Below are 27,172 nucleotides of genomic sequence, written 5' to 3'. Positions count from 1 at the left end.
AATTAATCCAGTTCTAAATGGACTGCAACAATTTCATACTAATTGATCCATAAGTTTGGTGATAAAATACTATTTATTAAATAAACATATTGTATAATGTGTTATCATTGGAACAAATGAAACATTTTCTCTCTAGGAATAAAAATAACGTGTTATCAAACATATTTTCTCCTCAAATTTTTTTTTGAACACAAATAAAAAAATTATTTTTCTCTAAAAACATGATGATTGTCATATGTACCCTGAATTTTCACATGTCAGTGTCAAGTTGGCGGCCCAACATTTTTTTATACCTAAAGTCACGTTTTAAAATGAAAAAAATTGGTAACATGTTGTTCTAGCTTAACCAATAGTCTCGAGTTCAAATTTCTAGAAGCGCAACTGTGTTAAAACTTGGTAAGGAGAGCTTTGCTGCACATGTTATCTTACATAGCTCGAATCAGACTAGATGAGTAATCAATGAATAGGTAAATTATATCTAAAAATATAAAAAAATTAAACACGATGTACTTTATCTCCTGCGCAACAAGTCACCTGAAAGAAGGAGAACGCGTCAACCTAGATCCAGACCCTCCTACAATCGTGATAGGAGAGAAGATTCCCCCAGGAATCGCAGAGCGCAAGCAAGTCCAGACCGTAGAGGAAGGCGCGAAGAAGTAGACGAAGATTCAGCCCCGGTGAAGCACGGAGTGATCAACATGATTTCAGGCGGGCTGAGTGGAGGAGGAGAGATTGCGAACGCCAGAAAGAAACACTTGAAGCAGTGTCTGGCGGTCGCTGGCAAAGTGATCAGCAAAGAAAAGCACAGTCCTAGTCCAACAAGGCCTCAAATTGTCTGGGACGCCAGCGATTTAGGCGACGTCCTCCCAGGACATGACGACCCGCTCGTCATTCAAGCTATAATCGCCAACTTCGGCGTTAATCGCGTTTTTATTGACCACGGCAGCTCAGCCGATATTTTGTTTTTACCATGCTTTAAAGCGTTAGGGTTCACTGTTGATAGTCTAACTCCTGTTACAGGTGAACTCTCAGGTTTCAACGCTACCACCACAAAGCCACTGGGAGTGATTACCTTGCGGCTCTCCCTTGGAACGCCGCCCACCTCACGATCCGCAGACATCAAGTTTTTGGTGCTCGACACCCCATCAGCTTACAACGCCATTCTTCGTAGAAGGATGTTTGCTGCCTTCGAGGCAAGCATTTCACACCCCCACTTGGCAATGAAGTTCGTTGCCCGAGACAACAAAGTCGCCACAGTGCGAGGAGACCAGACGATAGCCCGAAGCTGCTACAACATATCCTTACGGCCAATGGCCAAAGCTAGCTTCAGTGATGAAAGGGCGCTCAAGCCGGGGACGACGTCGCCATCAGAAAGAAATCTCGGCGAGAAGTCCAAAGAGCGTGACCAATGTTTTTTGGTAGAATTTGACGCTAGAGATGATCCGCGCGTGGAACATGACAGACCCACGCCGGATGGAGCATTGGAACATGTTGTCTTAGGAGATGCGGATCATCAAACAACAAACATCGGGGCCACCATCGAACCAGAGATGAAATACAAGTTAATCAAGTTGCTCAAGGAAAACAAAGATTTGTTTGCATGGAAGCCGTCTGACATGCCAGGTATCAATCCAAACGTTTGCTGCCACCGTTTGTCGGTGGATCCTAAAGCCAAGCCATTCGCCCAGAAAAAGAGGAAATTCGGTCCCGACCGCCAGAGGGTGATTGATGAAGAGGTCAAAAGGCTACACGCCGCCGGGTTCATCAGGGAAATCAAGTACACAACTTGGTTATCCAACCCAGTATTGGTAAAAAAGCCAAACGGCGCATGGCGAATGTGCGTTGACTACACTGACCTAAACAAAGTCTGTCCAAAGGATGCTTACCCTTTTCCCAGCATCGATCAGTTGGTTGACAACGTGTCCGGATTCAAAATGCTATCATTCATGGACGCATACTCTGGTTATAATCAGATCCCACTTCTTGAAGAAGACCAAGACAAAACGGCGTTCATCACTCAGAACGCCAATTACTGTTATACAATGATGCCCTTCGGTCTAAAAAATGCTGGGGCCACTTACCAAAGGATGATGAATGAAGTATTCAGAGACCTGATTGGCAATCGCATCGAAGTATACATCGATGACATGATCGCCAAATCAAGAACATCGGAACAACATTTGGTTGATCTACAAGGTGTTTTTGAAAGACTCAGAAAATTCAACATGCGCTTGAATCCAAGCAAATGCGCCTTCGGAGTTCCCGCGGGCAAATTCCTAGGCTTTATGCTCACTGAAAGAGGCATTGAAGTCAATCCTGATAAGTGCAAGGCAGTGATTGAAATGCGAAGCCCGCAAACAATCAAGGAAGTTCAGCACTCACAGGAAGGTTAGTAGCTCTCACTCGTTTTCTGGCCAATTCGGCTCACAAATCGCTCCCTCTTTTTGGCTTACTAAAAAAAGGAACCGCCTTTCGGTGGTCGGAAGAATGTGAGAACGCCTTCCAGGAATTCAAAAGGGCACTCTCTTGTCCACCAGTGCTCGCCAAACCAGACGATGGAGAAATGCTTTATTTGTATCTCGCCGTAGGTACCGAGGCAATCAGTGCAGCCCTTGTCAAAGAATCAATGGAAGGACAAAAGCTAGTATATTTCATCAGCAAGGTCCTACAAGGAGCAGAGCTTCGATACCAACAGGTGGAAAAGGTAGCTTTGACGCTTATCTTTGTCGCACGACGTTTAAGACCGTACTTCCAATGCCATCCAATCACCGTCAGGACCAACCAACCAATCCGCCAAGTCCTGCACAAGCCAGACTTGGCGGGAAGAATGATGTCGTGGGCGATCGAGTTGTCTGAGTATCAGATCACCTATGAGCCTAGAACTGCCATCAAAGCTCAAGCACTCACTGATTTCATTGCAGAAATGACGCAGCTCTCCCCGCCCAAGAACCAAGCCATGGGAACATCGTTATCAGAAATGTGGAAACTATTCGTAGATGGCTCATCAAATGCCAAAGGCTCCGGTGCTGGGATGATAATAGAAAATCCGGATGGCGTGGCTATCGAACATTCTTTATCGTTTGAATTCAGCACCACAAATAATCAAGCAGAATATGAGGCCATGATAGCTGGTCTGATCCAAGCAAAGGAAATGGGGGCCAATCGCCTCAAAGTCTTTAGTGACTCCCAGCTGGTGACATTTCAGATCTCCGGCGAGTACCAGGCCAAAGGACCACTGATGTGCAAATACTTAGAAAAAGTCAGAGAGCTAATCGAAAGTTTTGAGAGTGTTGAGGTGGAACATATCCGGCGTACTGAAAATACCCGGGCGGACATTCTGTCCAAACTGGCAAGCACTAAAAGCCCAGGCAACAATCGTTCTATAGTCCAGCAGAGTATGCCAAACCCGTGCGTAGTCATGTGTATCTCAGAGCAAGCCCCTGGAGCCACTGAAGAAACCTGGATCACGCCCATTGTCAATTATTTAGCTGAAGGGGCCGTACCTCCCAACCAAAAAGATGCTAGAAAGATAATTCGTAGAAGCGCCCACTTCTGCATAGTACAAGGGCGGTTGTACAAGCGAGGACTCTCAACCCCACTCTTGAAATGTTTAAATCCCACTGATGTTCCATACGTGTTAGAAGAAATCCATGAAGGAATCAACGACCATCACATGGGCGGTCACTCACTAGCAAAGAAGGCGTTGAGAGCTGGATTTTATTGGCCAACTATGGAGCGTGATGCTCACGAACACGTCAAAAAATGCGAAAAATGTCAGAGGTTCGCCGACATACATAGAGCGCCGCCAGAAGAGTTAACATCAATCACCACATCATGGCCTTTCTACAAGTGGGGCATCGACATTCTGGGTCCTTTCCCTATGGCAGCTGGGCGAATTCAGTGGCTGATAGTCGCTATCGACTATTTTACCAAGTGGGTAGAAGCAGAACCCTTGGCGACTATAACCTCTCAAAAAGCAAGACGGTTCTTCTGGAGAAGCATCGTGTACCGTTTCGGCATCCCCGGAGAAGTTATCACGGATAACGGCACTCAATTTACCGATGCCAAGTTCCGCGAATTAATGAGCAGCCTGCACATACGACACCACTTTGCTGCCGTAGAACACCCACAATCCAACGGTTTGGTTGAATCAGCCAATAAAATGCTGGGCAAAGGAATTAAAAAGAAGCTAGATGCACACAAAGGGGCATGGATTGACAATCTTGACAACGTCCTGTGGGGGTACAGGACAACCGCCCAGTCATCCACAAAAGAAACTCCGTTTAGGCTGACTTACGGCGCTGAAGCCATGATCCCAGTAGAAATCGGGGAACCCTCCTGGCGGCGAGAGCACGTAACCGAGATCGACAACACCCAGAATTTGAAAGAAGCATTAGACTTGCTGGACGAACTCAGAAGGTCTGCCGCCGAGTCTGATCTCCATTCTAAAGGAAAATCAGCTACTTACTACAATAAGAAGGTCATCCCCAGGAGTTTCCAAGAAAAAGATTTGGTGCTTCGCAGAGCAGACGTTGGAAATAAAAACGCCCGCGAAGGAAAGCTCGCCCCAACATGGGAAGGACCTTACAGGGTAACCAACAAATTAGGTCATGGAGCCTACTACCTAGAAACATTAGAAGGAAAGGCGCTGCCAAGGGCTTGGAACGCCGATAAGCTCAAAATGTATTATAGTTAAGTTATCATGTAACAACTCCTGCACTCTTTTCCTTTCCTAGGCTTTTGTCCCATAGGGTTTTGCTGGGAAAGGTTTTTAACGAGGCAGAGTTTTGAGCTTCAATAAAGATCGCCAGTTCAATTTAACACTATCAAATGCGACTACGGGACGGTTCTCACCCCCGCCATAGTTGGTCTGGGATGGTTCTCACCCCCAGCCAACGCCCAACTTACGGGACGGTTCTCACCCCCGCCATAGTTGGTCGGGATGGTCTCACCCCCAGCCAACGCCCAACTAGTTGCCATAGTCTAGGATGGTTCTCACCCCCAGCCAACGGCCAACGCCCAACTTACGGGACGGTTCTCACCCCCGCCATAGTTGGTCTGGGATGGTTCTCACCCCCAGCCAACGCCCAACTTACGGGACGGTTCTCACCCCCGCCATAGTTGGTCTGGGATGGTTCTCACCCCCAGCCAACGCCCAACTACGGGACGGTTGTCACCCCCGCCATAGTTGGTCTGGGATGGTTCTCACCCCCATTCAACGCCCAACTACGGGACGGTTCTCACCCCCGCCATAGTTGGTCTTCGGGGGTCTTCACCCTAGCCGACGCCCAACAAGCGAGATGGTTCTCACCCTCGCCGCAGTTGGACTGGGACGTCCTCACCCCCAGCCAACGCCTAGCAAGCAAGATGGTTCCCACCATCGCCGCAGTTGGACTGGCATGATCCTCACCCCCAACCAACGCTCGTACAATCAAGCTTAATTCACTGAAGAAGAGGCAAGAAAAATAAAGCGGCTCTTTAGACAAAGCGTGAAAAATGACAAAGGTAAAGGAAATCCACTCGTTGATATTAATAGTCTCTACAACATAAGGCCGCTGTTGACATACCAACGACGCCAGACGCCAGAGCATCTTAAACATCTCGATCCTGAACGGACGGGTCCCCTTCAACTACTGGGGCAACCGCCTCCGACGCCTGAACCGTTTCATCCTGCCTAGCAGTACCAACAGGATCGCCTGACGTTACACGCCCAACGTCATCTCGCGTATGATCACTGTCCGTGTCAGTCATTGGAAGCACGCCGCGAGCTCCTTCATCGTCATCAGTCTCTGGCGACGTTTCATTCACCTTCACCCCACCACCTTCAAGGCGCTCTACAATCTGGCCATCCTCTACATCATAAGACGGATCCAGGCCAGTCAAATTGACACCAGCATACCTCACGGCAACCTGCTTGAGGGCGTTGTTGAAAGAATCATACATCAGATCTGCCAGAGCCTCTTCCAGCTTCCCCACTTGCGCAATAGCCTTCTTATAGTCGTCATCCCTGGCGTGAAGGCTCCCGTGCGCGGAAAATAAATCTGAAGAGAGTTGATCTCGCTCTGCTGAAAGAGTCTCATTTTCCTTCTTCAAATGCTCCACTAACAGACTCAGGTTGTTTTTATCGGCGGTCAATTGTTTCACCGCATCCTCTGCCGTTTTTAATTGCGCTATCAACGATTTTGAAGAAGCTTTCCCGTCAACAAATTCTTTGCCAAGGCGCCCTACGTCAGCAGTCAAGCTATTCACCTGCCCCCCCCAAGTCAACAATAAGATCCTCTTGTCGGGTGCATCGTTCCTCAAAATCCATGGTAATCTCCTGTTGGCCCAGGAGGCGAACAATTATTACTTGGGTGCAGTCCATGTATTGCTGGCGGTCGAAACGCGGGGGCATTATCATCTTGGAACGCCTGATGTTGGGGAAGCCGTCGGCGAGGTCCCTCTCTGACAACCTGAGCGCCCTGCTCACAAGGATTTCTGGAAGAGGGGGTGAACCTACAGCTTCAGATGGCTCAACAGGGTGGTCACCTCCCCCAGCCGGATCGCCCTCAGAGGCACCATCCCGGGTCAGACCGTCCCCAGAACGCTCAGAGCACCCTGCCTGGGAAGATCTTGGTGGTGTTAAGCTCGCTGTCGCGCCTTGTAACCCATAACCAAGTGCTGATTCACTTGCAGAAGAGTGGCCAGTCACGCCAGTGGGCTCTCTAATAATAGGGCGGTTAGCCCGCTTCTCAAGTTCACCAGCAGGGATGTCAGCAGCAGATCGAACTTTCTTCTTTTTCTGGCGGACCTCTACGGCTTTACCCTTGTCCAGACTTTTCTTTTTTGAGGGAAAGATGGTCTGAGTCTGAGGCGCCACGCCCTGCTTGGCCCTCACTTTAGCGGTGGTATCACGCGCAAGTTTCAACGCATCGGTTGCCATGTTTCCAACTACAAACAATAAGATATGAGTCAGTATAAACACAAGGAAGGGTAAACACAAGAAGTCTCAGAATATATCGCCACAAAGTTAAAAAAAAAGGAAAATTTTGAACGCCACCACACCTCCATGACACAACACTTGCTTCGTGGGCCAACTGGCAAGACCCCCATTGACCTCCAAAAACCAACCGATCGCCCTTACCTCCCCAGGAGACAAGACCCTTAGAGCAAACGAGTACTGACCGGCCGGCGTTTCATAATGAGCCTTAGTCCAGTACAGGGGAAACCGGCACTCCCCACTCGACGGATCAACAAAGAAAGGGAGCTCGCCCTCGCTTAGCACTGGTTCAATCCAAAAGAAGGTACGCGTCCAATTTTTGTAAGAGTTGGCATACTGGGCGAATATTGATCCAATCGATTTGCCCACCTTCAAAGAAACCCAACCAAGCTTCGTCTTCTTGGATGGCGACACTTGAAAGCAGTAGAAAAATGATCGTACAGAATAGACCATGTCAAAATACTTGCAGATACTCTCAAAAACTCGGACAAACGCCCAAGCGTTGGGATGCAGTTGTGAAGGCGCCACCTGTAAGTGAGATAACACCCCCATCTCGAACTCGAATAACGGAAACCTCACCTTCTGATCAGTAAAGTGCGTTTTGTACACCATAAATTGCCATCGTAATCGCTGCTCCGCAAGAGGCGCGTCACAAACTCGACGATCAGCGCCGACCGCGATCGGTTGCCACTTCGCCTCCATGGCGCCATTTTCAGTTATACTAAAGCCAGATTCATCTTTATAGTGACTGCGTAAGATGCTCTTGTCAGAGTAGCTTGAAGATGTTGAGGCCACCACTGAGTCAACCCAATCCCGCGCCCCGAGACCATCGTCCGACGGAACAGTCGCCATAATTCTGGAAAATCCGTGAGAGGTCTACCTAGGAGCGACAAACACACAGTCAATCTTCTAAACTTCACATACGCAAGGAAGACCATTGCAAAAGGAAACGAGTTACTCCAACCCACCCTATCAACATCCTTGTCACCTCCAACACCCCCCGCGCTAAGAACAACGAAAAAAAAAAGAGAGTTATACAGTTAACTCACCATCAGAATCCGAGGTATCTGATGAACTTGAGTAAAAATCTGAATAGCTCAGGTTAGAAGGCCACCAAGCAGGCGGTATCTTATAAAGCCCTATATCCTCAAAAATGGCGTCCCACACGCCATACCTTGTAAGGCGACCATCCTCCGGGTGATATCTACCCAAACGATTTTCTGTGGACTCATCATACATGCGACGTTGGAAAGATTGGGGAATGAGGGGAATTAGACCATGAGAGGAACGACGGGCGAATGGAGAATGGCTAGGGTGGAAATAATATTCTAAGGGACGGTTTTGACGTAGACGGTTGATGTTGGATACGGGTCGAATTAATCGCCCAACTCCAAAATCAGAACGCCGAGAAACGTGACGGCGTGAAGCGAGCATCTGCCTCCTAGAGGCGGCACGCGAACGCCCACCAGGTCTGGAGCTCTTCTCACCAACCAAATCGTGGCGCCCTCTGCGGCGCCCACTACGGGGAATTGAACACGACGCCTCACCAGCATACGGTAGGATAGGACCCGATACTCTCTCGGGGAGAAGATTTTGAATCTCCTCTTCGCTAAAACCCAGAAGTTCGGGCACCTTCCCGTGGGGAAACCTCTCAACCCCAGGAACTAAGGGACGACTTGGGGTGCAACTAGCAAGACACTCTCGCATAGCTGGCCCCACCGCACTATCCCCCAGTGCCTCAAAGGCCTCGTCAAACTCCTCTTCCTTAATTTCTACTTCCAATTCAGGGAGTATGAGGCCTGGGATAGGTTCTGTAAACCTAACCATCGGTACAGCAGGAAAAAGAGAAGAAGACAACCACTAAGGAGAATAGAAACGACAAGAGAAGAAGGACTATACCTGAGAATCGCAGGAAAGAAGAGAAAGAAGACCGACACTATCACACCAAACTGAGGATAGGGAACAAAGGCTATGAGCAATGCGCAAGAGTGTAGGTTTCGCGTAAGGAAGAGCCCTAACAAGGGGGCTCCCCCCCTTTTTATAAAAAAAAGGGGGGGGAAAGAGAGAGACCGCACTTAACCGTACGATGGCATGCTCATCGTGCGGTTACGCAAATCACATTAGTCTCACACAGACACGTGTAAATAACCCACACTTAACCGTTCGACGGCATGCTCATCGTGGGATGAGCGGTTACGCAAATCACACTAGTCTCACACAGACACGTGTAAGTAACCCCCACTTAACCGTACGATGGCATGCTCATCGTGTGATGAGCGGTTAAGGAGAGGGGGCAAAACGGTCACTTCAAAGGGACAAATCACCAGTCGCGTCGCATTAATGCGACGAACCCTATGACGCTTGGATGCCTGCAGTAAATAGTAATGATGGGATAACTCATCATTACTGCTCCTCGGAAACCGAAAAGCCTCTTAAAGTACCTTTAAGAGGCAGCTTTCCGTTTCCATCACCTACCAATCCCCGTCATCAATGATCGTAGGACAGTTATCACCAAGAGCAATCGCCCGTGCTCAAGCATTTCACAAATCCAAGCGATGGGTGCTCAAGCATTTCACATCGCCAAGCATTTCACATCGCCAAGCATTTCACATCGCCAAACGGTGGATCGCCAAATCCTACTTACCAAGGCGCCAACTTATACCCATAAAGCGTCAGTAACTCCCCCTTTAAGGACGCACACCGCCCTGACAAGAACGTCTGGAGTCTTTAACTTGGCACCACCCCACGGCTGCTACCAAGCTGGGGGGCTCCTGTTCTAGATGGCCCAAATACTGGGGCGGCCCAACTACACAGGCCCAACCCTCAGCTGGCCCAATCACTCAAGCCCAGCCACAGCCTTGCCCCACGTCAGCCCTTAGGGCTGACATGGACCCCCTCAACCCCCAACGTAGCAGCAGGCCCAAGGCATACACCAAAATGTCCCATCTTGGAACGCCTGCCGTTGAAGGCGACTACGACAGAAACCACAAAGGGAAACTCCCCTTTTGCCCGGTGCTGACACCGCCAGAGTGCAGAGGGCGCAGCACTGCCATAATGACAGCGCCAGCACGCCTAACACTGCACCATGGGAGTAAATCCCAAGGAGAGTTGACCTCTCCCTCACCAGCCCGCTCCATTTCCCTTATAAATAGCCCTCCTGGGCACACCTTAGAGGTATCTTTTATGTACTGTTGTTATGCCCATTTACTTCCAAGTCATTCTCTTGCTATTAATCTGCCATTACTATTAGCTTGCTTGCCTCTTGGAACTATACCTACTAGTCTGGTCATTACCTCGCCTAGTGGTATAATCCATATAGTAACATTACCCTGTAGGGTACATAATGGGCTCACAGAACCTAACGGTGCAAAAACTACTTTGATTCTTTTTCCATGTTTTGTTATTGATATACTCGACCCTTTTGCATATCGCATAATCATGCATATCTACATATTGTAGATAGAAAAGAGATGCATTTTTTTGGCGTTTTGACCCTTTTGCCCCTAATTAAATAATTAATAACCAATTTGCCCCTCCCCCAGAACTATCCACCATCCTGCCCCCATTTAGTCGATTAAGTTGCACTTTTAATCGACTAAATGGGCTAAACTCAGAAATTATGAAACGCGAATTTTAGTCGACTAAAAACTCACCTTAATCGACTAAATTGTTTGCACTTTTAGTCGACTAAGAGCATTATTTAGTCGACTAAAGATCGCAGATCAGGTTTTTTAAAAACCACCCCATTTTGCAAAGGGGGTTATTTTGAAACCCTAATCGACTAAATCGCTGCATTCTGTCCCCTCTCTCCAACCAAGTCCGAATCTCAATCCTTGAAGGTGCGATTGAAGCTTCCTTGGTTCACACTTGCGAAATCGACATTTAGGTAACGTATTCTGACTTGCATTAGGTTTTAAGTTTAGTTTTTTTTTTTGGTTTTCTCCATGCATTTGATTTCTGTTTGCGGTTTTGTGGATTTAGGTTAGGGGTAGGGTGCTAAGTTTGTTGTGAGGGTGAGGGTTAGGGTTGATGTGGTGCCTTAGGCTTAGGGTTAGGGTTATGTTAGGGTTAGGGTTAGGGTTAGGGTTAGGGTTTATGTTGCTGTTTTGTTTGGGGTGTAGTGTTTAGGGTTAGGAATGGGTTTTTGTGTTCTGTTTTAGGGTTAGGGTTAGGGTTATCTTGACCAATGCCGTTACTGGAAAATTACGTGCACCCCGTAGGACCTTATTGATACACTCAGATAGGTTTGTCGTCATATGACCAAACCTTCGGCCCTCCTCATCATAAGACCTGCACCATTTCTCTTTGGGAATCTAATCTATCCATGAGGCTACTTGTGGGTTACTGTCGACAAATTCTTGAAATCTTAAATCAAAGTGAATCTTCGAACACGTGTAACCTGCAAAAAATGAACCCAAATTGCAATGAGTTATACATAAACAACATTACATACAACATGTACACATTCATGTAAATAGGTTACCTAGTTTCATCAGCGTTTTCTTCAGTTCCTTATCCCTAAACTTAGTGTTGAAGTTGCTTCCAATGTGACGAAGACAAAACACGTGATACGCAAATGGAGGCTGCCAACCGGCATGATCCTTCACAGCCCTGATGATGCTGGGGTGACGATCGGATATTAGACAGATACCATGCCTACGTGTGACATGGAAACACATCTGGCTAAGAAACCACAACCAATCATCCAATCTCTCACCCGGTGGAACAATGGCAAACGCAATAGGCAGAATGAATCCATCACCATCCTGTGACGTAGCAATCAAGAGGGTACCTTTGTATTTCCCGTAAGGTGCGTGCCATCAATTTGGATTATGGGTTTACAATATTTGAAAGCCTCAATGCACTGGTGAAAAGTCCAAAATACCCTGCGAAAGACAGCCTTATCGGTGTAGACTCGTCGTTCGTCACAACACTGATCCGTATCAATCTTGAACACAGAACCAGGATTTATCTGTGTCATGTAGTTCAGCCAACCAGGTAAGATAACATGATTTTTCCCAGTCCCCAAACAACTTCACAATGGCCTTCATTTTAGCCTTCCAAGCCTTCCTATAAGATATGTTGTATCCATACAAACTTTGTACCCTCTCCTGAATAAGAACTGGTTTCGTGGATTGATCTTCTTTTAACATACCTATACAAAATTCGAAGTCAACACAATCAATAAATATACCGAAAAATTAAACCATAAACAAAAATGAATGTAATACATACTTATAATGGTTGCACAGATTACATCAGAATCCAGCTGTCTATGGTCCCGAGTAAGGCCTTGGTTTAGGCAGGTGTGTTTTTTACCCCACTTACTAACAACCCAACTATTTCCATTCTTGGGCAACATAGCCCGCACGTACCAGGGACAACCATCATTATGGTGTCGACATTTCATCACAAATCTATGGTCATCACTTTTTGCCACCACAGCAGTACGATAAGACTTCATACAATATAATTTGGCAGCATGTTGCATTTCAGATTTAGTTCGAAACTCCTGGTACAAATATAATGGATCTCCTAAATGCCAGCCACCGTGGATGTCATCGTCGCCATACAATATCTCTGTCTCATCATTAGGGTGAGCCCAATTAATGAACGAATAGTGTGGGTTGTCGTTCCAAAATGGCTCAATCTCAGACCCTACGTCCAAATTTAAACTTATCCGTCAGTACGAAAGAAAACACAAATATAACAGCATGTTGCAAAATTAAAACTTTAATTTACAATCTTACCACTGCAAACAGGGTCAACACGGAGCGGTGGCATAACCTGGGAACTCAAGTTTCCTGAACTAGTATCAGCGTCAAAATTCTCCTCTACGTCCGTATCTGAGGTGTCACCCAGCGGAATAACACTCTCGGGTTCACCATCGTCTTCACTGTCCATATCCTCGTCATGCCCATCCTCATCCTCGTCTATTTCCCTCAGTGGTATCTGACTTAAGACAGGTGCAGGTGCAGATAAACCGACCACTCTGTCTTCTTGACTTTGACTTCTTCCATGCACAGGTGCAGATGAAGATTGACCGCAGTCTATTTCAACATATATCTCAATAAAGTTTTGAAATTTTCGGTCCACAATTGCATCTATGACACAGTCCACATCTTCATCGTCACATATATCATTACCAATGTAGAATATAGCATCCTTACCAACTGTAGACTCTACCCTGGCGATCATCCGTTGAACGCCATGACTGTCGTGTAGCCCCAATTTTTGGTTAATCCTCCCCTTCAGCTCATTGTACGTAGTGCCCCGTTTGATTTTTAACATTTTCGTTTTTCCTTCAAATTGAACACCGTTGGGGCCTTCATAATGCTTTCCATCATAGTAAATCATGGTAACATACATGTTTGGACTTGAGCTCATCTTTCACACGAATTTTGGGGGTAGGAATCAGATTTTAGGGGTTAGGGTTCAGATTTGGGGGAAACAATTGAGAAATAAAGGAAAATGACAATGATTTCACAATTACTATGCCTTAGAGGTGGTGAGATGAAATGGAAGGGTGATTGGAAGGTTCCCAGCTGACAAACAAGAGAAAAAGACCAAGAGAGGAGTTTTGATTTCGAATATTTTGAAAATGAGGCCAAGAGAGGTCTGGATATAGGGTTTTTCGCGATCTTTAGTCGACTAAATAATGTGCTTAGTCGACTAAAAGTGCAAACAATTTAGTCGATTAAGGTGAGTTTTTAGTCGACTAAAATTCGCATTTCATAATTTCTGAGTTTAGCCCATTTAGTCGATTAAAAGTGCAACTTAATCGACTAAATGGGGGCAGGATGGTGGATAGTTCTGGGGGAGGGGCAAATTGGTTATTAATTATTTAATTAGGGGCAAAAGGGTCAAAAAGCCCATTTTTTTTAACCAAAATATGAAAAAAATTGATTTTGAGTTAGACACTTGACACAATGGATATAGTGTAAACGGCACAACATGACAAACGGTCACCTATGAGGGGATGACCAAACTAGGTTGTGTCTGTCTGTCAGTGAGGGACAGTGGTGTGCAATGTAATAGTTCAACTAAAAAAAACTTAAAATGAGCAAGGATAATAAAGTAGTGATTTCAGGGCAGAAGATGACCAAAACTCTTGCTAAGTTACTCATAAGCACTGCCATCAACGCTCAAATACAAGCATTAAAAGCGCCAATGAGAAAAGAAAGAAAGCATTCTTAAAGGGATATTTCATTTAAGGTAACTAAATTCAAAAGAAATATAAAGAAAAACATGCCAGTACACTGTTTACTGGATTACAAATCTAGGGATATTTCATTTGTATATGCTTATGTTACACTCATATGTCAAAATCACAATACTTACCTGACAGCCATAGTCACTGGTTCCTCAAGAGAGTTGTTCTTCCTCCTATTAAGGACTTCACATTCTTAATAGTTAAATATTAGAACAACTCATTGCTCCACAGAGGGAGCCCTTGTCAATTTGGCTTAAAGGTTAGGGTGCATTTTGTAGGAAGCTTTACTCCCTTCATGGACAATCATAATCCCCTAAGGGTACTTCGCCATAGATGCTTTCCTTGTTCTACCTGATGACTCACTAGAGGCTATAGACCTCTACTATATGCACTTATCCTCGGTGTATCATAAGTCAAATATAAAATTCAGTTACAAACAGAAATTGTAAGTAAATTAGTCTTAATTTTGTCCTTGTTTCTTTGGGTAAATTTACCTTGCCCTATTGCTTGCATTGTTGTTTGAGAGTTTTTCCCTCGCATTTCAACGATTCTGTATTTTGCAACAAGTTTTTAAAATTTTATAATAGCTCTTCTAACCTGATATATGATTGATTTTTTTTTCTAACTTTCAGAAACTTGAGGTAGTTTTATCAACTGTGGAGCAATCACCAACCAAGTCAGTGCAAGAAGAACTTTTACCTTCAATGAAGGCATTGATTTCAGTTGAACTTTTGAGGCCCTCGGATGAGGATGTTAAGATTTCAGCTACTTCTTGCATTGCTGAGATTCTTGGAATCTCAGCACCTGATCCATACGATGATGAACTAATGGAGGTACTCATTTGAGTTTTAAACAATTTTTCATGTTTCAAACAAATAATTCAAGTAAACTGCATCCAATGCTGTTAATGATTTTTCCTAGTCTTAGTTTTGTTGTTGAAATTATACTTAGAAATCACTTCATTTCATGGTGGACAGGAGTTTTTCAAGCTCACTATGGCAGCTTTTGAAAAATTGTCTACTGTATCTGGCGCTGTTATAAAAAAGCAATTTCTACACTTGTTAATGTTGTGAAGTTCAAAACATGTCTGGTCATGCTGGACCTTGAATGTTATGACTTGGTCATTGAGATGTGTGAGAATTTCCTGAGAATTATAAGGTTGGAGCCATGATTACATATCATTTCTGTGTTTCTTCCTGATCAAAACTTGCCTGGATATAATTTGTTTAATTTCGTAAAACTCATATATTTTTGTGTTTTATAAATGATATTAGATATTTCATTTTCAAAAGCAATGCTATTTTAGAGCTTTGATTTGTATTTGAGTGCACATGGTTAGAAATTCAAGTAAATGATGAAGTTTCTTATTGATTAAGAATGGACGAAGTAAGGACCATATAAGTTAAAAGATTCATAGACTCATTGTCTTAAGATTTTGAATCAAGATGTAGTGTCAGAATTTTTAGACTCATTGATATATACAAGCAAATTCTTTAAATAAACTCTAATGACATGTACATAATTTCACATTACTGATTATAATTATTGAAGTTGATAATAGAAGTAGAAGATCAATATCAAAGTTGTAATTGTTCTTAATACCCTTAATAAGATACTCGAAAGGTGCTTATGAGGGTGAAGGCATTTTCTTATGAATTATGTGTTGAGCATATCTCAATAATGAAGTTCTGAAACCTAGGAAATTTGGGTTTTCTCTGATTTCCCCTTTTGCAAATGGCTACTATTTGAAGCTTTGGGAAGTTATTTTACATTAATTTTGCTAATGCAAAAGTAGAATGCTTTTTCTCTCTAACCCCTCTTTCTAAGTAAGTTTCATCCACTTCTGGAGTGATTAATGACAGAAGGTTTTGTTTGCTCAATTTAAAGGTCAAATTATCCCCCTATTGTTATGTCTTCTATGGAATCAATAATGATCCTAGTCTTGGATGAAAGCGAAGAAATTTCCTTCGATCTTCTAAGACCCCTGATAGATAGTGTAAGAAAGGAAAATAAGGTAACACTTTGTGCATTATGTCAATTTCAACCTCATATCTTCCCAGAATCTTTCACCTATTGCTTGGACATTGGGGGAGAAAGTACTTACAAATTGTGTTCTCAAGCTTAAGCCCTATCTCATGAAAACAATAGAGTCCACAGCAAGAGCTCTGGATGAATATTCTCAGATAGTAACTTCTATTTGCCAGAATGATTCTGAATTCCACCAATGCGATCATTCAAATGGTTCTAAGATACTGGTGTGTTTTACTTGTGCTAAGCAATACTCTACCAAATAAACTATTATACCTACATTTGTGATATTCTTGATTAATCTTAACTTTATAGCATGTTAGAATCCAGGCAACAAAAAAAAAAAAGACTGACCAAGTAAGAGGCGATTTTTGTTAACCCAATTCTTTAATAAATCCCGAGGAGGGCTATGATCTCTCCTGGATTTATATGGGAATAAAAACTGGAAAACGAGCTCAAAACATAAAAGCTCACAAAAATGGCACTGATTTTCCACCTTCTGAAAGACCTACTTCCAGACTAGATAAATTTATGGCGAAGACTGAAAATGTTAGTGAAGCTCTTGGTTCACCACCTAAAATTGATGAGAATACTGATGGAAGCCATCCCAAAAGTGGTTGTCTAAGGAAAAGAATAGCACAGTGAATGAAAATGTTGACCCTAATTATGTGTCAATGTCAAAGGAAGACAATTTGAACCCTCCGCTTTGAGGTTACTGTAGGAACTATTGAATTTATGAGGAAGCGATTTAAGACCTAATAGTTTGGTATGCTTACCGAATCATCATTGTCTCACTAATACACAAGGCATACCTCTTTAAGAGCAAATCTATGAGTGACCTTCTTTTGTGTAAAATTCCTTCACAAACTCGTCACAGCATGAACAATCTCCTTATAGTTGGTTGGCGACAGAACTTCTAGACTATCTCTCAAGGGGGAAGGGGATAGTGTGTGGTTATTCTCGAGAGATCTGCAACCACCAAGTGAAAGAAACCTTAATCCTAAGCTGAATGAGCTTTAGGTTTCTTATACACTAGGCCCAATTGGGCTTTAGTGAAAGAGCAAAACCCAACAGATATTTCTTGGAACTTCCTTGTGATAGATTGAAAATGGAATCTGAACTAAGGAAAGATTCTGAAGTAAAAGCATTGAAGTTGACAATCAAAGGTGCTCTGAAGGTTGATGAGAAAACTGCTGTAGCTCCTGAATTCGTAGTTGCTGAGACAGAATATAAGGTTTCTTGTGAGGATGAGAAGAAACCCATGTCAGCTATGAATATTGAGGTAGCAAATAGACAAGAGGTCAGGTCCTCAACTCAAAACAGATGTTAAGAAAACGAGGAGGCTTTTTGCTACTCCTAATAAAGATCTCAATGAATCATCTTGTATTATAGAATAACAAGTATATTTTTATAATTTACTTGAACAACATATACTGGTAACAACTCAGATTTTTTGTCTTCTGGGGGCCATGCTGCAACCACTTTATAGGAGCTGATTACTGAGTCTGCAAGTAAAACATTACATGGATTTCAGGATGACCCTAAAACAAGGTTGAGGAGGAGGTGCACCAAAGGAAGTGCATGAGGTATGAATTAGAATTGTAGCATAGTTCTTGACAATTAATCTCTTACGATAATCCCCTAGAGATGTCCCATTTTTTTCAAATTTTCAATGACACTATCCTGAATATTCTTTTCGAGTATCAAGTAAGGTCCTTACCAGGTGATAATCTTCAAATTTATGTGCTAATTGTTCTAATCAATTGATGTCTTGGAAGATTGATGGCCATATTGTTGCCTTCATATTACTGCATTTTATTTTTTAGATAAAAAGTTTGTATCTAATGGTATACTCTCTCTCCCACACTCTTTCTATCCATTTATGTGTGTGTTTAGCCATTGTTCAGTGTCACAATTTTTTGCCCTTAAGAGAGTATCATTTTATTGCTAAGAAATAATGGTCAAAAGTCAAAGTTAATAAAAATTGACATTGCAGTTTCGATTTGTCTAGTGAAACTTCTCTCTTCGTTTAATATTTTTTTCTATAAATTTGTAGCCTATTATTTATTTTTGTTAATAAATATTATATTTGTTCTTTTTTTTCTGTAGGAATTTGAAAGCCACAATTATAATTACCCATTGGTTGGCTGCAAGATCAAGGTCTGGTGGCCGGACAATATCCAATGCAAGTACTTCAAAAGCAGTATTGTGTAATTCATTTATTTCTGTTACCAATGTTTCACTTGATAAGCTTTAATGCTTCTTGACAAAGTTTTTTTCTATGAAATGCAATAACTCAGTTGATTCTTCCTGAGCTATTTGCGGTGGCTGTAATGAATTTTGGTCTAGTGATATTTTTAATGAGTGCTAACATTGAGCCCATTGTCATAATAGGCAATTCTAATTATTTTATCGATATTGGGTCTGGTTGCCCATTATGTTTAACTTGTGCAAGAACAAGTATCAAGATGTATCCCTTTATTTGGGTGCTGCATGTGATGTGAGCCCTCAAAAATAGAGACACAACTTAGACACCTCAACAGAGGGGAAATTTCCCGGTTCGTATTTTATTTTTTTCTCACTTCGATTTTTTAAAAAATAATGTGGATCTTATTATTTATTGTAGAGCATAAGAGAAGATTTATCTTATGTAATATAAGAAAAATAAAATTCATTATATATATATATATATATATATATATATATAGGGCTTAACATTTCTGCAGCAGCCGTAGATAGTGTTATTTACAGCTGACACAGAAAAGTGGGTCCCACGGCTTTTTTAAAAAAAAAACTCAGAATCCGTTGCCGTATCCTAAGATTCGGACGTGTATCCTTGCTTGCTGTAGGTACAGCAGCAGCGGAAATCATATATATATATATAATAGAAAAATATATATTTGCTTATCAATAACATGGCCATCATCTTATCTTATATGATTACTTCATTGGTGTCCTCAATTATTCATAATGTGCAGGGCACAAAACAAAGCAATGAAAAGTCAGAGTGAAAGTCAGCTGAGGGTATGTTTCCCAAAAAAAAAAAGCCTGCTAAGGGTGCAAGTGTCAATTCTCAGTCCAGCTTAGTCTTCATGGCAGACAAAACATTTGGGTTCAGTAAGTATTTTCCTGGTATCTTTAATGATATCTACTTATGGATGAGAGAGTGAGATATCTGTAACCAATGAAAAAAAAATATGATACTATCACTATGTGAGGAATTATAACATGGAGTTACTAATCTTATGTTGCTTGAGATAGTTCTCTCATGTATGTAAGATAAATATGTGAGATAAATATATGGGGTTCACAATTTAAAACAAAAAAAAAAAAAAAAGTTGACACGAAATTCGATGAGTGTATAACAGGAGATAGTTATCTCTAACTAAATGAGAAAAATATTTTCCATTATAATAATATAAAAGTGGATTAATAGTAATAAAAGAAGAGAAAAATATATATATTAAAATAGATAATTATAAAATCATAATCGTTAATTTATTTTTGTATAGTTATAATCTTTTTATATAACCATATCATATTTTTTTTTCACATAAAAAAATCCATTTCCGAAATTTAGAGAGCATCTGGAAATCTAAATCTGTAAAATCAGCTAGCAAATCTGTGGATACTTGGGCCCTTGAGAGCCTGATTTGGCTCATAAATCCATTAATGATCCACCTAAAACTAATGGGGAGCAAGACTCTGTTGGGAAGTAGGGGTGTTATAACAAGTAAATCCTATTATTGTTAAAACTAGGGGAGAAATTCAGTGATTATTATGAGATCCCCCAAAATCCTCGTTAATTGATATGAACATTTTAAACTTCTCCTAATTTGGAGGATTTTTAAAGTATTTTAAAAATCTAAACAAGTAGAAGGAAATTTAGTGCTTGACCTCACATATTCTTCCCTTTCCTTCTTTTTTTTTTTATAATTTCTTATGATTTCTTTCCATTTCTGTACCACTTCCGTATATTTTGTATCAATGTACAACCTGACGTTTGATTTCCGTGTAGAGTTTACCCGTGAATTTTATTATTATTTATTTTTTGTTAAAAGATACAATCTAAATAATTATATAACTATTTGATTGTTAATCTTTCTTGTTTAGTTTTTAAAATAAAAAAGATAAAAAAAAAACTACCTTTAACTTTTTAAATTTTAGGAAAAAAATCTTATTGATGAATAAAAATTAATATTTACCATTATTTAAATAGGACACTTCTTACATTATTGGCGATTCCATTAGCCAAATAAATTAAGAGAAAAATGTGTGTCATTTTAAAAGATATAAAGTTGTGTTATTTTAAGTGAGAAAAATAAATAAATCATGATGGAGAGAGTGAACAAAAAAAATAAAGATGTGGGTCACACTTCTTTGTGAGAGTGAAATGACACAAGTAAAGAAACTTGAGATACACCACCCAAAAGCTAGCTCAAAGGGTGGGAGTGCCCAAGGCTTTATAAACTTCACATTAGTTGCACATACAACCAATGTGAGACTATATATCTCAACACGTCCACTCACACAAGAGCCCATTGAGCTTGAAGAGTGGACAATGCAACAGGCCCAGCCTACCTGTGCTAAGAAACGCCACCAGAGAAAGTGGGGGGCGGCGAGGCTCTGATACCATGTAAAGAACCTTGGGATACATCACCCCAAAAGCTAGCTCTAAGGGTGGGAGTGCCCAAGGCCTTATAAACTCCACATTAGTTGCACATACAACCAATGTGAGACTATATATCTCAACAAGTTTGTCATTTAAAATGACAAACATTTTTCTATTCTCATCCTTATCTAATATACATTCTCTTATTATTATATGAAAAAAGTGTGTGTCATTTTAAAGAATGTAAAGTTGTGTCATTTTAAGATAGAGAAAGAAATAAATAAAGGAGGAAGGAGAGTTGACAAAAAAAATAAAGATATGGATTCCACCTTTTTGTGAGAGTGAAAAGATATAAGTTATGTCATTTAAAAGGATAAACATTTTTCTCTTATTATATATTTGTATTCGAGGGATCAAGTTTTTTTTTTTTTTTGTATATAATTTCATGTCACGTAAAAATTCATTGAGGTAACGAATACTCGGCCACGGTGGTTGAAGACTTAAAATAGAGTCAAAACTCGAAAGGTCTTGAAATTACATTATTCGCCAACTTTTCTGGTTCTAATTCTAACAACAAAATCAAAGAAAATCGTACTTTCCCTCTTGCGTGTGCTTGGTATAACTGATAATTTTGGGCTTCTAAGTTATGGATGCATCAATTTGAATGTCTCTTCACTCACCAACCCCAAGGATAGGGAAGGTGCACTTTGTCTTTCCAAGATAACAAATCAAACGAAACTTCCAAATAAAACGTGGCACTAAAGCCGTATCCGGTATCCTATTCCTTGTACCATTTTGCCAAAAATAATTTGGAAACTATATATGTTTGTCCATAACGTGCGGTAGATGAAATAGGAGAATATAAAGCAAAATATAATATGACCAAATTTAGCACAATTAAATAAAAGGGCTTAATTGCAAGGTAATTCGAGATTTCCGAATTATGTCTGTCTCTTAATAACTTTTGTTCAAATTTGATTTTTACTCTAGGAGTTTATTACCAATTCCAAATAAAAAATGACTTGAATTGTACATAATCTAAAAATTTAATAGAAATTTTTGATAATTTTAATTTAAGGTGAAATCTGATGATTTGATTAATATATTTTAAGTGGAAGTGGCGGGTTTAGGTGGTTTATTTTATTATAATATTTGTATCATGCATTATTTGGTAAATAATAAAATTAGAAAAATAAAGAGAGAAAAAATTATTATTTTTTCCAGAAGTACGATTTTTTAAGTTAAAAAATAAAAAATATGTATTATTATGAACTTATTTTTTTATCTAAAATTTGTTCTACTTTAAAAATTAAGGAAAATACATTTTCATATTACACTAGATTACTTTCTCTCTCATACTAAAAATGTGCTTTTTTTTATGCATAAAACTAATATCATGTAACATAATCTTAAAATATTTTCCTACTCAAACAAAAATGTACGTGGATCCCATATATATAATAAAAATAAAAAATAAAAAATGATGATGCAAAAACCAATGGGTGAGTGAATAAAAAACTTTACATCATGTTACATAATATTAGTTTTTTCCTTTTTTATATAAGAAAATGAGTAGGCCTTATTTATTTGTCTCTCAACTTTAAATAGGATTCGGATTCTTTGGAGGTTATAACCATTGATTCATTGTGATTTTTTCATATAATTATATCATATATTTTTTTCACATCAGATAATATATTTTCACCTAAATAAACTTGTTTCCCATATGAATAACCCCAAAAATTTAATTATTAAAGTAAAATTGGATTTTTAGTGCGGTGTGGTTTAATAATTAGCGATTGCATATAGACAAAGGATAGAGGATGCTTATTATTATGTGTTAGGTGAAGGGTTTAATAAGAGTTATGTTGTAGGAAAAGTGATTGTGTTATGTTATAGAGATTCGTTTTGCGTGCCAGAGTTTTTTTTTTTCAAAAATTGTGGGTCCCACAAAATGTTGTGTGTGTAGGAAAGTTGTTGTGGTCATGTTAAATTATAGATACAAAACCCGTTGGGTGAATGTGGTGGGCATCCATTTTCACTATAAAAGTCAATTACCATTCTCATTCTCATTCGCCACTGTCACCACTCACAACTCAACAACCTCAACCCCCCCTCCCTTTTTTTTTTCTTGTTTAGAACAAGTAATATGCCAACTGCTGAATCTTCATCAGGTTCCGGCCAAACCATATGTGTCACCGGCGCCGGTGGTTTCATCGCCTCTTGGATGGTCAAACTCCTCTTGGACAAAGGTTACACTGTCAGAGGAACCCTCAGAAACCCAGGCATGCTCTCTCTTCTTCTTCTCTTCTGTCCTATGCTATGCTATGCTGTATTATATATATAAGCATGCATGAATGTAAAAAATTATTTCTAACTCAAAAATTTAATTTATTAAGAAATGTTATATTAATGTTTTTTTATATTTCTCTACCAATTTTTCAGATGATCCTAAGAATGGGCACTTGAAAGAATTGGAAGGAGCTGCGGAGAGGCTAACACTGCATAAGGTTGATCTTCTTGATCTTCACTCTGTTCAATCAGCCATTCATGGCTGCCATGGTGTCTTTCACACCGCTTCTCCTGTCACTGATAACCCTGTGAGTTTTTTCTTTTTCTTTTTTTCATTTTTTTTTCTTTCATTCTTAATTTTTTTATCTTTTCGACAGCGTCATCATTGGACGGCTAGTGGACCCTACCACCAAACTTTGTTGTCTTTTTTTTTTTTTAAATAAAATAAAAGTATGTATGTGCTGTATCATGCATGATTGTTGTGACATACACGCCGACCTGGCCCACCAATACACGAAAAACACTTGTGATTTTTTTATGGGTTTTATAAGAGTTATGTTGTAGGAAAAGTGACTCTGTAATGTTACAGAGATTCGTTTTGCGTGCCGTAATTTCTTTTTTTTTTTTTTTTTTCTTCAAAAAGTGTGGATCCCACAAAATGTTATGTGTGTAGGAAAATTTGTTGTGTCATGTTAAATAATAAATGCAAATCCTTTTTTTATTAGTAAATGATTTTTTGCAAATTTGATATTAAGGTTTTACAATTTTCCAAAAAAAAATTTCTATACATTCTTCTATTTCCGTGCTGATATGTCTTTTTGTCACTATGGCATAAGAATTCCTTTATCTAGTAACACGAATTATAGACCCTTGATATTATACCGAAAATGTTGAGTGAGAGATGAATGGTTTCGATGACACAGGAGGAAATGGTGGAGCCAGCAGTGAATGGAGCAAAGAATGTAATAATAGCAGCTGCAGAAGCAAAAGTGCGACGTGTGGTCTTCACTTCATCAATTGGGGCTGTCTATATGGACCCAACTAGGAGTATGGATGTGGTGGTTGATGAGTCTTGTTGGAGTGATTTAGAATTTTGCAAGAACACCAAGGTTCCTTACCTTATAATTAATACTAATAATAATAATAATAATGTCAATTAAAATTAATGTTTCAACAAAATTGAATGAGAATTAATATTAGTGGCTTTGATTTTGCAGAACTGGTATTGCTATGGGAAGGCTGTGGCTGAACAAGCCGCATGGGATGTAGCAAAAGAGAAAGGGGTGGACTTGGTTGTAGTGAACCCCGTTTTGGTTCTTGGGCCATTACTACAACTAGCCATGAATGCTAGCACAATTCACATTCTCAAGTACCTCACTGGTTCTGCTAAGACCTATACAAATGCTACGCAGGCTTATGTGGATGTTAGGGATGTTGCATTAGCCCACATTCTAGTTTATGAGAAGCCTTCTGCTTCTGGTCGATACTTGTGTGCCGAAAGTTCGTTGCACCGTGGAGAGCTAGTTGAAATTCTGGCCAAGTATTTCCCCGAGTACCCAATTCCTACCAAGTAAGTCACTCTCTTTTGTTGGTACTATGATTGTTTTAATGATTAATGAGCAGTTAAAACCAGACACATTTTATTGGGGGAATGGGGGTGGTTGCTTGCTGAAAGGACCACAACATCAGAATTGTTGGGTAAGATTTTTTGCGGTCAGACATGGTACCTGCCAGAGAGATTATTGTTTTTATTCTGTTTTCGGTACATCATGATCACATTGTGTAGGAAACACTGACCAAAGTGCCGCTTTTTGGCGAATTTTTTATCTAAATGTCACGCCGAACAGCAGACTGTCGCACGACACGTAATTCGCTACAACTGGTAGCAAACTTCGTTCGTCAATGATTTTGTGACACGTGGTCCACTTTCGCAGAAAAAAGCTGACCGGACTAAGTTCGCTACCAGTGGTAGCGAATTTGGTATGCAATATGGCCACGTGTAACGAAATCATAAGCGACGAAGTTCGTTACCAGGCGTAACGAACTTCGACGCGTGACAATCTGATAAAAGTTATTGTTCGCGTGGCGTTTGAGGAAAAAATTTGCCAAAAAGTGACACTTTGGTCCATGTTCCGAATTTTTCTCCGTTTGTCTCTTTGAATGAACTTGTTAACCGAAATCAATAGAGACTAGCCAGTGAAGCAACCTACAGCTTTTTACATTTTGCAATTTTCCTATCCCAATAGGGTTGTTGGAAAATGACATATTTATTGATTTGTTGGTCCTGAATCTCCTGATGCTGGGGTTTGGGACTGTATGATCTCAGGCTTTCGTGTTGCCAATTTTAGGTAGAATTTAAAATCCCATGCCATACCTTGACTTCCAAATTTGCGTATATTGCAAAATCTGAAACTCTTTCATTATTTACTAAAGAGTAAATTAGAATTGGGTTTAAAAAAAAAGATCACAATTGTGTTATGGTTTTTACTCAAGTTCAAAACCCAATGATATGTTAATACCATGGTGGTCTCACTCTTTGAGGTAGTCTTCTACTGATAAGTGATAACCCATACATGAACATAATTTTGATTAAAGGTTATATTTTCTTGATTTGAGATATAGAGTGAAAATATGAAATATTTTGGAGATGGTTGTGAATGGGATATAGAAAGGTGCCGGCAGTAGGTGTACCAACTTTGACTTGTATTTATGTGATCAATCGCCCACCCAAAGGATGGACAGTGAAATTATCCTAGCCTAAGAACTTTTCAATGGCTTTCTTTTTTTATTGGAACAATCAAGTGGAGCTTACGAGTCCTTACCAAACTCAATGTCCCTGTCAGACTCTGACCCATGATAGCTCTGGTCTTTTACCTACCACTCCCATTAAAATATGGGCCCGCTGAATACTTCATATCAACATAATTTTAGATGTAAGATTTTGTAGGCTAGAATGGGTAACGTAACCGGCTTTGGTGATTTGTTCAGTAACACATCATATATTTGTGCATTTTTTTATGAGAAGTTGGTAGGAACAGGGTTGCTCCAAGTTTTTATTTTTTATTTTATATTTTAAATGAATTGCTCTAGGTTAACTTAAAATAGATGTTAATCATCCAAAGCAAATAAATAGCTAGCCCATGCCTTAAGAAATGTTGCTTTCAGTTTCAATGAAATAACTTGTTTTGAAGTTGAGAATGCATTTCACTTTCAGACTTGAAGTTAATATTCTACACGTGCAGGTGTTCAGATGAAAAGAATCCAAGAGCAAAACCATACACCTTTTCAAATCAAAAGCTGAGAGATTTGGGATTGGAATTCACTCCAGTGAGTCAGTCTCTGTATGAAACCGTTAAGAGCCTGCAGGAGAAAGGCCACCTTCCTGTTCCTACAAAGCAAGAAGATTCTATTGCTGTGAAATCCTAAACTAGCTACCCTCTTTACTTAATTTGTCAACAAGTTTAATACTGAACAAAAAGAAGCTCGTGTAATATGGAATCCTACCATAGAAGACTCTATTCAAATTTGTAAGATTGACATCATGCAAAATTGTTGCCGTGTCTGTACCTCCCTATATATAATATTACTGGATTTTCTTCCCCTCTTTTAGTTTTTCTTGTCCTCAAGTTGTTTTACCTTTTTATAACTATTCTTTTTTTCTTTTTAATTTTGCATTCTTCAGTATTTTTCAAATAATGTTATCCTAAGTATAAACTCCGTTTTCTCGGGTATTCAAGATAGGCGAAAAGGGTAGTTTGCGAGCACATCGTAATGGTTTAAGATAAAATAATCGTACAAGAAAGGTTAAAATGATAAAAAAAAAATATTGTTATTTCTAAATTGAGTAAATAATACATTGAGTCTTCGGTACTCCCGTAGTACTAAACATATTTCCGTAGTTTGCGAGACAATATTTAACCTCCGAATAGTAAGTGAAAAAGACAAACTAGACAGTTTAGGCTAATAACTATAGATAAGTTATCTATATTGAACCAAAAATGATATTGTTTTGGAATGAAAATCAAGATATTTTTGTAATTATAATTTA

The 27,172-nt window shown here is 40.3% G+C and overlaps 2 protein-coding genes across 3 annotated transcripts; both read left to right on the top strand.

Moving 5' to 3' along the window:
• The first annotated feature begins 698 nt into the window (after positions 1 to 698).
• Positions 699 to 2,393, top strand: LOC133315523 (uncharacterized). Its single transcript, XM_061517156.1, has one exon. The coding sequence runs from the start codon at positions 699 to 701 to the stop codon at positions 2,391 to 2,393; it is 1,695 nt and encodes a 564-aa protein (XP_061373140.1).
• A 20,529-nt stretch (positions 2,394 to 22,922) lies between these two features.
• On the top strand, positions 22,923 to 26,733 carry LOC133315480 (cinnamoyl-CoA reductase 1). 2 transcript variants are annotated; one of them, XM_061517107.1, is made up of 5 exons: positions 22,923 to 23,117; positions 23,278 to 23,432; positions 24,051 to 24,233; positions 24,342 to 24,694; positions 26,367 to 26,733. In XM_061517107.1, the coding sequence occupies exons 1-5, from the start codon at positions 22,982 to 22,984 to the stop codon at positions 26,548 to 26,550; spliced, it is 1,011 nt and encodes a 336-aa protein (XP_061373091.1). In that variant the 5' UTR covers positions 22,923 to 22,981; the 3' UTR covers positions 26,551 to 26,733. The 2 variants fall into 2 exon arrangements, with proteins under 2 accessions (XP_061373091.1, XP_061373090.1); XM_061517106.1 differs by having other exon boundaries at positions 24,048 to 24,233.
• The last annotated feature ends 439 nt before the right edge of the window (positions 26,734 to 27,172 follow it).

This window comes from Gastrolobium bilobum, unplaced genomic scaffold (genome assembly GCF_033153095.1).
Source record: "Gastrolobium bilobum isolate Gb01-03AN ecotype WA unplaced genomic scaffold, APGP_CSIRO_Gbil_v1 utg2933, whole genome shotgun sequence".
Taxonomy (NCBI): domain Eukaryota; kingdom Viridiplantae; phylum Streptophyta; class Magnoliopsida; order Fabales; family Fabaceae; genus Gastrolobium; species Gastrolobium bilobum.
Note: the sequence above shows the minus strand (reverse complement) of the source record. Positions and strands in the feature narration are given on the sequence as shown.